The 12,416-nt window shown below is 43.1% G+C and overlaps 2 protein-coding genes across 3 annotated transcripts in view; one reads left to right on the top strand and one right to left on the bottom strand.

Annotated features, from left to right (window-relative positions):
- Nucleotides 1-1,045: 1,045 nt before the first annotated feature.
- C1ql3 (complement C1q like 3) lies at nt 1,046-10,026 on the top strand. The gene is made up of 2 exons (XM_041630814.1): nt 1,046-1,639; nt 7,392-10,026. The coding sequence occupies exons 1-2, from the start codon at nt 1,052-1,054 to the stop codon at nt 7,569-7,571; spliced, it is 768 nt and encodes a 255-aa protein (XP_041486748.1). The 5' UTR covers nt 1,046-1,051; the 3' UTR covers nt 7,572-10,026.
- A 106-nt stretch (nt 10,027-10,132) lies between these two features.
- Pter (phosphotriesterase related) overlaps nt 10,133-12,416 on the bottom strand; it is a 62,593-nt gene continuing 60,309 nt past the window's right edge. For both annotated transcript variants that reach the window (XM_041630812.1, XM_041630813.1), the window contains exon 4: nt 10,133-10,918. In XM_041630812.1, the coding sequence (XP_041486746.1) occupies nt 10,708-10,918 (211 nt within the window). In that variant the 3' untranslated portion in view covers nt 10,133-10,707. The remainder of the gene's footprint in view (nt 10,919-12,416) is intronic.

Raw genomic sequence — 12,416 nt, 5'->3', positions numbered from 1 at the left:
CTGGGTTAGATGAGGGAGTATTCAGGATTTCACTGTTCATCCCTTGCAGAGAGGGAAAAAAGAGAGAGAGAGAGAGAGGCCGAAAAAAAAAAAAAAATCCCACATTGTCAGAGTAATGCCAAACTCTGTGTGAGTGGGATGAGCAGAGCAGATGCTGCAGAGAGATGCCAAAGCGGCTCCCCTTCCTCTGTGCCTTGGGTTCCTATAAATTGCTCCGGCGCGCGTTTGTCAGCCTCCTCTTCTCCTGGCAGGTGGTACCCAGGCAGAATTCTGCGTTCAGCCTCTCTCGTTCGGCTCTCGCTGCTGCTGGCTAGCTCCTACCTCCAACCCTGAGCTTCTCTGAGCCGCTGATCGAGCACACCAGCACCGCTCCGCACATATCGGGGGGCGCCCGACCTGAGCTCCCTCAGCCCACTAGGGGCTTTGGGGTTGCACTTCTATTAGAGTTGTGGTGGCTGCAAAAGAGGAAGAAAAAAAGAAAGAAAGAAAAGAGGCAAGGGACAAATCCAGCCAGAGAAAGAAAAGAAACAAGGTCCAGGAAAAAAAAGGCAACTTCAGACGGAAAGTTGGTGAGAACTGGCGCAGTCTGCAAAAAAGGAAAAGTCGATCACCGGCAACAGCACCATAAAAGTGTGAGACGCCCGGGGCGAGCTCAGGAGGCAGCGGCTGGCTCTGCCCTTCGGGTGGGGTGGCCGTGCCGGCACCCGCCGCAGCCACAGGTGCTAAGGGGCTGGCTGGAGGCGAGAGGGCGCCCTGAGCACCCCTCCCCCAGCCCTCACCCCCCTCTCGGGACTTCAGATCAAGTCACTTGGCGCCCCAGCTCCCTCCCCAGCCGCAGCCTCAGCGGGGGGAGCAAGAGCCGGAGAAGAGCGACCGGCGCGCGCCCGCCCAGGGGAGTTGGGGTTCGAAGGGGGATTGTTTTCGGCTCTGAGGAGGTCCCCGCCCAACCTTCAAAATTTTGTCCAAAAGCAGACAAGAGGATCGGCCCGCGCTGAGCCGGCTCGTGGGCAGCAGGAGGCGCCTAATCGCCGCCGGGGCGCTGGGGGTGGTGATGGTGCTTCTGCTGGTCATCCTCATCCCGGTGCTGGTGAGCTCGGCCGGCACGTCGGCGCACTACGAGATGCTGGGCACCTGCCGCATGGTCTGCGACCCCTACGGGGGCACCAAGGCTCCCAGCACCGCCGCCACCCCGGACCGCGGCCTCATGCAGTCCCTCCCCACCTTCATCCAGGGTCCCAAAGGAGAGGCCGGTAGGCCGGGGAAGGCAGGCCCGCGTGGGCCCCCCGGAGAGCCCGGACCACCTGGCCCTGTGGGCCCCCCGGGCGAGAAGGGCGAACCTGGCCGCCAAGGCCTGCCGGGCCCGCCTGGAGCGCCCGGCCTGAATGCGGCTGGGGCTATCAGCGCGGCCACCTACAGCACAGTGCCCAAGATCGCCTTTTACGCTGGCCTCAAAAGGCAACACGAAGGCTACGAGGTGCTCAAGTTCGACGACGTGGTCACAAACCTCGGAAACCACTATGATCCCACTACAGGCAAGTTCACCTGCTCTATCCCGGGTATCTACTTCTTCACCTACCACGTCCTGATGCGCGGAGGGGACGGCACCAGCATGTGGGCTGATCTCTGCAAAAACAACCAGGTGAGCGCGAGCAGGCAGTGGGGAGGGCTGGGAGCGAGTGCGGGAAGGTGCTAGCCAGAGGGAGGAGACCCCGGAAATGGGGGTGGGAGGCCGCTGAGGAAGGGCGCGGCAACCCGGCTCCGGGGAGCGAGGGCAAGTGGGACTCTGTGACAAGCTGGAGAGGTGGGAGTCGTACGCGAAGGAGCCCGAGGAGGGTGGTTCTAGGGTGTCAGATCCGTGCTCGGTGCGCGAAATTGTGAGCACGACCCTCGAAGGGTGAGAAAGTGGGAACTTGTCTCTGGGACAGCTTGTGTAAAAGGGGAGTCCTGGAGCTGGGCAAAATTCCTGGCCGGTGAAATCCTCAGGGGCTTAGAGTGGCTTAAAGTCGTTTACAGCTTTCCCTGAGAATGTTGAAGGCTTTCGGAACCCGAAATGGGCGTGTCTGGGCTCCAGAGCCAGGGGAGATAGACCTGGACCCCAGGGAGAAAGGAAGGACCCCTTAGAGTGAGTCTGAGATAGCACTCCGGGGCCCAGACAGCACTTTGCCGCGCGCGCACAAAGGTTTGGTCCTCCGGAGCTCTTAGGCAGTGAAACTCAGAGTCACTTTACACTCCAGTTAGTTTCCCAAGGAACGACTGCTGGGAAAAGGAAAAGTTGGGTTTACGCGGTAGAAGTACAGCAGCTCACACCCAGACACGAAAACCCCATTCCACTGTTTGGAGTAGGAAAATACACAGGGAGGTGGTTGGGAAGGTGGCGGGGCGCAACCTTTTCACTACCCTGGAGCCCCCGGGATACTCTGGTAGACGCTTTCTAACCCTAACCTTCTTAATCACAGCCGCCTTGCCTTGGCTGTCAAATAGCATCAGATGAGCCCCAACCCGGAGCTGCTCTTCAGAGCTGGTGGGTGGTGCCACAGAGGCCACTGGTCTGCAGTGCTGGCCCAGGATACTCTGCCTTTGCTAGAGTCAAAGGCAAGTCAGTGCAAAACGGAAGCATTCTTGATCTTTTAGCCACAGGAGGAAAATACATTTCCATCTAAAAGTGTAATCGGATTTTCTGCACAGTCCAACTCACTGACACCAGGGTGAGGCCTTGGCACTTGTAAGCCTGCTGTGTGAACATAGTTCCTGAGCTTTTAAACTTTGCTTCCCGACTGAGAGGAAGAAAGACCCCACCTAGCCCTCAAGGTGCCTCATTTCAGGCAGTAATTTTAACTTAACAAGAACTGGTGTGCTGCAGGTCTTGGGTCCCCCGGAAACCCGGATTTTAGCTAAATCCCAGTCTTCTCCTGAGCACCTTGAGGACCGCTTTGTTTTGTTTGTTTGTTTGTTCATTTTATCCCCTCTCAAGACCCAATTTAGTGCCAGAAATTTTTCAAAAGTAAAAGATGAATGTCCTAAATGTACGATACACTTTTTAAAAGTCCCTTGCTTCCTCTTTCCTGCAAACCCCTTAAAGAACCCCCAAGATACTAGGAACAACAACAACAAAAAGAAACATGGCCACCAGGAGGCACTGACAGGGTTGTTCGTTACAGCTATTATGCATGAGAGTAACACTAAGATAAATAAAAATTGTTCCTGGAACAGTGAGCTCGGTAGTTGCAGGTATGTGGTTACAAAGATCACTATACCAAAATAGAAGTGTTGTATCTGGCTGACCAAACGGCTCGCGAATGCCAACCCTCCTCACCCTCCTGCAGGTAGCCATAGGGTCCATTTTTTTTTTATTTATAAATTGACTCTGTCTCACTTAAAAGTTGGGTCCATAAAACACTACTCTATCGGGGAGGTATTTTTAGAGTCACCCACTGAAATGTAATAGAATCCCTGTTTGGTCAACAAATATAGAAATGGTAATTTTTAAAATATCTGGAGATTGCAAAGGCAGGAAGTCCTAGGAAGAAGCACTGTGGAGTTAGTTGAGACCCTGGTGCTTAGAGGGTAGAGTCTGGCATACATCCATGAAGCAAAGGATAGCACTCTGTATACGGATTCTCACGTGAAAACATACACATGTTTTGGTCTCTAAACCACTGGGGCGTGAGCTGCTCTCTGTGGCCCGTGAGCATACAGATTCTCTTGGGATTGGGGAAGCAAGGGGGTTGAGCACCTCTAATGCCCTTCATTGGCTGCTTATCCAGTTGCTGCTACTTCCAAAAGTGGGTACCAGGTACTTCAGAAAAGCATATGACTAGTGGCATACAGCATCCTTAGGTCAGTGTGGGCCGTCTTAGAAAAAGGTTATTGCAATATTACAGCTAAGGAGTTTTGTCTTTAGAATAAAACTGCTTTGTAAAGTCTGGGCTGCAGCCATGGCCAAGTGGGAAATCTTGTAAAATCTCCTTTTTATTAATTTTAAATAAATATTTTATTCTTGATTTTCAATTATAGTCTGTATGGTTGTTTCTTACAACGACAGTTCCCCCCTCTGAGCTGAACTCATTTGTTTTGATAAAAACAGAAACTTAGAGCTCCATGTCAGAGAGGTGTTCTGTGGATTGAGTGGGTTGTGAGAAGCACAGAGAGGCAGCGCCACAAGAAGAATGCGGTTTTTCACTGTAGGAGGGGGCAGTGTCTGGATCGTAGCCATACGAGGGCTGTCTTATTTATGCTTTGTGCTGAATGTAGGGTCACAGATGGAAACATCAAAGGTCAATACATTAACCTGATGTGCCACTTAACCTTTTGTTTATGGTTCCACGGGAGTGCAATGAAAATGAAATCACCAGAACATCAGTTGCAATTAATTAAATTAGCAAATGTTACTGTAAATATTTTGTAGAATGATAATCCCTCCAGAATAAGACAATGCTAAAACTATACAGTCTATTAGATTCTCACAAGCCTATCACTCCCTATAAAGGATCATAGTTTTCATATTCCCCATGAAACCATTAGCTTACACTTAATGGTATCAATTGTTCAGAGGCCATCACATTGCCTATTAAAGGTAAAAAAAAATGGAGCTTAAACAGCTTTATATAGATTCAGGAAGAATTCTTAATGCTTGCATTCTTATAGTTAAAGACCTGGAAAAAATAGTTTCTGAGTATTGTTACTATCATGTCATTATCGTAAGCCACCATAATAAAAACTAAATTGGCAGAAGATTAGTCATATAAAATAATTAGAGATACGACTTTCACTCACAAGAATTTATTAGTTATGGTAACAATGGCCATGGACTTCATCGGAAAGAGTGAATACTGTGTGGTTTTATACACATTTGTCAGAAAGAGTGATGATATGCCATGCCAAATTTGTTCTCTCTTGAGAAGCAGAGAAACACACACTAAAGATAAAGCAGAAATGATACAGTTAACATACTAAGAAAAAGACATTAAAGAGAATTTAGGAAGAAGTAGATATACCGGGCTGAGAAAAGGATGCATTATACTCCCTGATAAAATGCTGAAATAGGTGCACATTTCGGAATCCGAAAATAGCCTTCAGGGTGAACACATTACCTCCCTCAATAGTTTGATGGCTTCAAGGAAGAATTGCTGAAGTCAGTGGGATACATATCAGAGCTTGAAATTCCAAGTCCCATTATACTCTGACAGTGTGACGGGTGGGCAGGCTTCCTGACATCATGGACACTGGCAGATGGTGGGTATTTAATTGAAAAAGTCCTTTAGCGCTGCATAGGTTAAATTCTTAGGGAATTGCTCTTTATTATTAAGCCACAATATTGGCCTTTTCCAACAAAGGAAATAAAATGTGCTAAGGATAACCTTCTTGTCTGTGGAATCACACTAATGCATTAGTAGGATTCTGTGGTTTTACCTACTGAATTAAAAATGGTAACGCTACTTGGTTTTGTGGCTATCTTCTATAGAACAAAAACTGTATTGTATGTTTTTAAAAGATTATGGTCTCTAAATTAAAGAATTCAATGAGTCCTGGTTCCTAAAGGTTTCATGTAGAAAACAATGATAATGGATAACATTCATAGAACATATACTAAATATTCAAAATGCTGAACAAACCATATTCTCATTAATAATAGCTGAGAAGTATAATAGTTTGATGATTAATTAACATATTGCTAATACAGATAATTTAAAGTTTGTATTTTAATTTTTCACAGTCATTAAAAGTCCCCATGTTCTAAAAGTCAAGCCATAATGATGATATTCTCATTGTGTAGTTTTTCTTCACTGGGATTTAATAACTAGATAAAATAAATGAACTAAAGCCTTCAGCTTCTACAAACGGAAGATTAATTCCTAGGAAATATTATGAACTCCAAATACATTATTATGTAATGGTTAAAATGGATCACCTCACTAGTGGTGCACACATTTGAATCAAGGCTTTTTAGTATAATCACACAACATATTGGTTTCATTATATTAATGCCAGTTAGCATAGTGATAAGTAATTCTAAATCCTTTAAGCCCTTCACTCCTTTTGCTATATGATACTCAGAAAGAGAGAAAAATTAGAGTACTACTCAAATTACTTTCTAAGTTCAGTGGTGTCCACGAGCCTTCTCCTCTTATGGCATTTCAGCATTGATGTGAGAACATATCGTCCCATGAAAATTTAATTTGAAAATCCATCAGTTAGATTTTGAAAGACATGCATGGAAATTCTTGACTTATGTCTCATTTCTCTCATTTTGCCAAGTGATAAAACCTCGCATATTATACCCCAAGTCATACATTATTACATAGTGCAGGTTTACAAAAACCACTAAATCACTTGCTATGTTATTCAGGGAAATACCATTATAGCAGAACCGAAACAAGCCACGGAGTAGAAGATGTGTTACTGAAATAAATCACACACAAGCCTGCCTTTTGAAAGATTTTTTTCCCCATGGTGGAATCAAAATATGTCTAAAGGAAGCTGAAGGACAGAGTGTGACAGAATGTCTGTTTGACACGATAGGATGGGCAATTTGACTGTTTGCTAATGTTGATCACTCTCTAATGAGACTAAAGGCAGAACATAAGCAGATTATAGTTAGCTCCCAGCCTCGGAGCCAGCCGCATTTAGAGTCACACAGTTAGGAAAAGCCAGGCAGCAATACAGACAGAAATCCTAGAGAACTGAGCAATCGTGGGTCACAAATTTAATTCTTTCTAAAACTTTTGGATCTCATGAGATTATATTGTTGATTTAAAGGAATATGTAATTAAATGTCAAAAAACATAAAAAAAGGAAGTTTGGAAATGTGGGATATATGAACAAAGACGTTTACATGAGTTAAGCTGCTCTTAAGAGCATGGTTAAAGGGGGCTTTGCTTGTATCAGATTTCCAAAGCTCTAAACAAAAAATCTCCCCTGCCCCATCTATATAGCAACAGAGTGGTATTTCCCTAGGTCTTTTGCCACTTGAGATATCAGTTTTCTAATAATTGTGACGAGCCATTGAAGTACACAGCTGGTTGGAATGTTGTTACTTGGCTTAAATTAAAATGCAAAACAATGCTGCCATTTCCATTTCAAAAAATGACTGAAAGTGGAGATTCAAGGAATTAGAAAAAGCAGTAATCAAAGAGAAAATTGGATTGGTATGCTTTATTTACAAGGATAGAAAAGATTGCTGCAATGTCCTTTATTAAAGTAACATTTTCTCTTCTCTAGTAACAGAGTTGATACATAACATAGTTGTTGCAGAAATTCTTTCTAAAACTGTGGGACCAAAGGCAACATCACTATTCTACATTCTACTCTATGGTAGCAAGTCTGCTGTTATGCAAAAGGGGCAACTTGAGGATTCTCTTTTACAAACTCTAATTCTTGTCTGTTTCACATAGGTGCGTGCTAGTGCAATTGCCCAAGATGCTGATCAGAATTACGACTATGCCAGTAACAGTGTGGTCCTTCACCTGGAACCAGGAGATGAAGTCTATATCAAATTAGATGGTGGGAAAGCCCATGGAGGAAACAACAACAAATACAGCACATTTTCTGGATTTATTATTTATGCTGACTGATAATGCAGAAACTGAGCTTGCTGTTCTGAGTTTGGACGCTGGATTCGTATGGCTAACGTCAGTGAATCAAGGATCCCAGGGGATGCCGATTGCAGGGCATCTCGGCTGTGTAAATGTGGGGAGATCAAATGCTACCTGACTCACATCTGTATCACTCACACACATTATGTAAAAAAGTATTTAAGGCAAGATAAGCAGATGTGTGATCCACTACCGCCAAAGCAAATATTCCTTATTGTTAGTGTCCGTGTGAATGAAGTCCTATATAGACCACAAATTTTTATAGAAAAATCTAAGACACTGAATTATTTCTTCAATATCTCTAATACTTTGGTGTACTGTGATCTTGCTGCTTTTACCCATGTGTCAGCTTTGGTTCTTGTGAGTTTACCTGCTTATTAAGATACCTGGCGTCTATCTGTAGTGTGGGGAGGAGTCATTTTACCCTGCAGGAGAAGGTCTCATTGAAGTAATGCTGCTTGTCCCCAAAGATATTGTTTGCCTTGTACTCTCGTTAACTTTAGAGTTAGACCTGGGAATGATTCAACTTCAAGCCTTAACCTGGAATTTTCTGGATTTGTGGGAATTCCCAAGCTTGTGATCATTTTCACAGTTTTTCTTTTCATGTGAATTTTCTTTTTTCTCTCTTCTGGTGATAGTCTTAAGAAAATAGAGATTGAAATTGTATCATAGGATTACCCTCTAAGTGTGAAAATGTGTAGTTATGTATGGTACTTAGAAAATTCCACGTGTCCATTTCGTCGCTAGGATACATTTAGACTCACTTGGACAGTCACAGAAATTTATTCTTTGGTATGAAGTCAGATAGAGGCTTTTGCCTTCTCTGGAACAAAGGATTGTTCGTAACCTAAGGCATCAAGGTTTGATTTGAGCTGCTGCATGCGTCATCAAGGGGACAGTAAGTAAGGCCTCAAACAGTTAGTGAAAAATCTGTGGCCTGAGGTTATTTCAAAATTAACAGTTTCACATAGAACCAACATGACAGCAAAGTGTATATATTTTATATAAATATCTGTCACACACTTATTTATATACATATATGTTAGATGAAATATTATATATACATTGCTTCAGTCCACTAGGTACAGTGGCTGTACAGCTCAAAAAGCTAATTTAAAAAGTATATATGTATACACACAGAACCATGCACAAATTATTTGACTTATTTTAGATCGAACTATATTTTAGATGATACAAATATATAGAGTAGCAAAATAATAAAAGTGAGTTCTCTTTAAGAGTTATCCAGAAAATGAAATCTCAGTAGATTCAAATGCCCCCCCCCCATGACAAATGTGTGAGTTAGTTGATCCCATGATTACTGGATTCCATGTGCAATCGATATTTTAATGGCCGTCTCTGGCAGGCCATTAATAAGGGACTTCAGGAAGCAAGCAGAGCTCCTTCACGATGTTTATGGAACACATGCATGTGAGCGGTCAGTTCTTTTCTTTCTGGAGGATTGTAGAGCAAACCCATCCTCTCTAGTTAAAACACACTGCCAAGCGCTAGCTCTTATCTAAGGAAAAGATCAAAATGCATGAGAATACTTCCTCCTAGCACACAACTTCCCCTGTAACATGGAAAATCTGTTTCCCTTTTCATTGCCTTTAAACACTCTTTGACAAGTAGATTTCAAACCCAGAGATTTGAAAGTCTGCTTGCTTTCCTGGTGAAGGACATTTACATTTTTCCCTTTGAAGGAATTGGGTTGCTCCCCTGACTCATTTCACTTCAGCACTTTTTGTTCTAATCCACAGAGCGCTTGGTCAACTATGATCAACCGAAATCGCTTTAGTTTAGCAAATCTCAACTTTCCAAGAGATATGCATGGTGTTCCCATCTAAAGGTGGTGTTTGCTGTGTTTAAATGCCTTGGTCTGAGTAACTGTCATGATTTATATGATTAAAACAAACCACTTAGATCACTCATCGAGAGTAGTGACTAATTCGATTTGGCCCTTCTAATATGTATGGTAACTCACAAATGACTTGCCACAGTTTTAATTTCTATTTAACAGCATATATTTATCAAAGATGGATTGGCGGCAAGGAATTAGATTTGTCTTAGGTATCAAATCATATAGCGAGGATTCAAGGGATAACTTACACACAACAGTGTACATCAATTAAACTTTTTAACTAACATTTTGAAAGGCTTCCTTTGCAAAGAACTTCATAGCTGGAGCTCTTCTAAAGAGGAGTATTTACAAACAGACTGTCATTTCCAATAGACCTGACCTTTTCTTAGATAAATAAGCATTATTTTCTCTGTTTAGGCCTGAGGAAAAAGAAATAAAAAGTAAATGAAATAAAGGGACTATATCTAAGGCAAGCATTTCTCTTTTTCTTTGCATTATACCTTATGAATTGATTAAATCGTGGCCTTTGTTATTATTACTGTAATGATCCATTAAACTATATTATGTAATATATTTTTATTTTTATGATTTCATTTTTATAACGCATTGTGGTTATGCATCCTCAGACAGACTTTGCAAAACACAACACAATTAACAGCAAAAATGGAGACGGGAAAGCCAGAGTCAGCAAAACTGATTTATTATAAGTTTACATAGATAGATGGAAAACACAGTTAACTTTTCAAAAATATTTTTATTGTTGTAAACTGGTAATTTTCTTGCCATCTCCTTTGGGAAAGAGAGCCTCAGAATTTAACTTCCCTTGTTGCAAAAGTGATTTTAAAATGCCATATTATTCATTAAGCATTAATTAAAGAACAGCATGATAATTAGTAGGATCATCAATATTACAAGAAACATTAGATTGCTCCAGAAGGGGGCAACTTAACTAGAAACACTTTAATTTTTCTCAAGTAGTGTAGTGAGAGTCGGGGGGGGGGGGGAGACATCCACAATGACTCTTGGGAACATAGTCTTTTGTATTTGTTTTATTAAGGTAAAGCAATAGGACTCACTTGAGCCCTGTAGCCCCCACCAAAGCTTTCCCTGTGATAGGTATCCAGTTTCTCATAGGAGGGAAGTGATCAATCACTGGTCCCATAGAGCTTGGATTAACGTCTCAGAGTAGATTTGAAATCACCGAATATCCACTGCAAATCTTACCCCGGAGGTCTGTGTTCAGAAACAGCCATCCTATTTAAAAGTTAGCCATCGCCTAGGGTTTTCTATGAGGATCTTATCGACAGCCCTCTCAGCTACTCCTCTAAGGAGCATCTTAGGAACAATGTTGGTGAGAATATGTGAGTAGCCATGACCTCCATACTTCATCAGTCGGTGCTTCGTGTGTATGTCATGTGCCATGAGAATCCGATCTTCATAGCCCTCATCCACCAGGAAGCGGACCCTAGGAAAAATACGTTAACTTGTGACAGGCCACCAGGCTCACATCTCAGACGCTAACCTTTCACTCCGGAACACACTGTGCTCGTAAAGATTCTGCCTTTCGCTGCGGCATATGGACCAGGAGATTTCTAAATGAACACTGCGTGGCGAAGATGCAGGTGTTACTTCACGCCAACATGAATGAGATCCTCATTCTGAGCACACAGCCATTTCTACCCAATGAGATTTCTGACAGTGTCTGGCAATGCTGCGCTGAAGACAGCTTACAGTGGTCAGGCCGTTTGAATGAATGGCCACAAAAGCAGTTCATTGAATAATTTTATATTCAGCTCTCCTCCCTCAAATGCTTGTCTTAGTCTCAATTCTGAAATACCATTCTCTCTCTCCCCTTTTAAAGCCAGTGGGCGTTTGTGATTGAAATAGAAAAACAAAAGGATTCTTCATGTGAATAAAATCCTGCGAGTAAGATCAGCTGATTGTCAAGTGCAAGGCCCGTGCCATGTGGTTATGCAGTCAATGCAGATGGGCTGGCCAAGTCCTCTGTATTTGAGCCATCTGGTCCTCTGAACACAGGAATTCTGACTTAGTGGTAGCCTCTGAGCGTTAGCAGAAACTGACCTAAAGTTTTTTAGTCTATCTTCCTTGTCAACAAGGAAGCTAAAATAACAAGCTGCCCCTTTAAATCCATAGTCGGTTGACTAAAAGACAGCTTCCTGGCTGTAAAAAATAAATAATAAAATAAAAGTAATCCTCTTTGCCTAGTTAAGAGCTGCAATCTGAAGCATGAGTCACCCCCTGACAGCCACCATCTGTACGTGTCTGCACTCTGGGCAGTGTCTGTCCCCAACTGCCGTGGGCCTTTGACGTCAGAGGTGCAACTTGTGAACAATGGCTTTTCTCTGGGATTCTGTGCAGGCTTGTGAGGATCGCCTATCAAATGGATGTAGGTGGATGGATCTCGCTCTTCCTCTGGGGCTTGGCTGAAAACTCTTGTTTTGGTGGCTAGATAGGATCATTTCTTGGCTTTCTCAGGCATGAGTCCTGTTTAATAACTACTGTGGTACCCAAGGGACACTACACACAAAAATCCATGGCACAAAAGCCTGCCCTCGGAGAACCTTTAAAATAAGTTACAATTGAATACTAGACCTATCTGAAGGTCAAAGGAATGTAGGCACCATAGTGAAGAACCAGTCTGGGTACTCAGGGAAGAAACCAGCATTCAGCAGGCACAACCCGTAATCTCATTTAGGCCACTAACGCTATTTGGCTTGCTAAAATTGGTCCTGAAGTCCTGATCTGCAGGTACTTTTTGAAAAAAAAAAACAAAACTGTAGTTCAGGGGGATTCGCTAAGATCATTTGTGTGGCCATTTATCATACACAGGGAGACATTTGATAGAATACACGTGCAATACAGAGCCCAGGGTGACACTGATCAGAATGGAATGTCGCAGTAATGGGAGCTTTTCAGGTGCACTTGCTGCCTGACTGATTTTC

This window comes from Microtus oregoni, unplaced genomic scaffold (assembly GCF_018167655.1).
Source record: "Microtus oregoni isolate MIOR12 unplaced genomic scaffold, Mior012 000035F_ref0000213, whole genome shotgun sequence".
Taxonomy (NCBI): Eukaryota; Metazoa; Chordata; class Mammalia; order Rodentia; family Cricetidae; genus Microtus; species Microtus oregoni.
The sequence above is the reverse complement of the archived record's forward strand: the minus strand, read 5'-3'. Positions and strand labels throughout refer to the sequence as shown.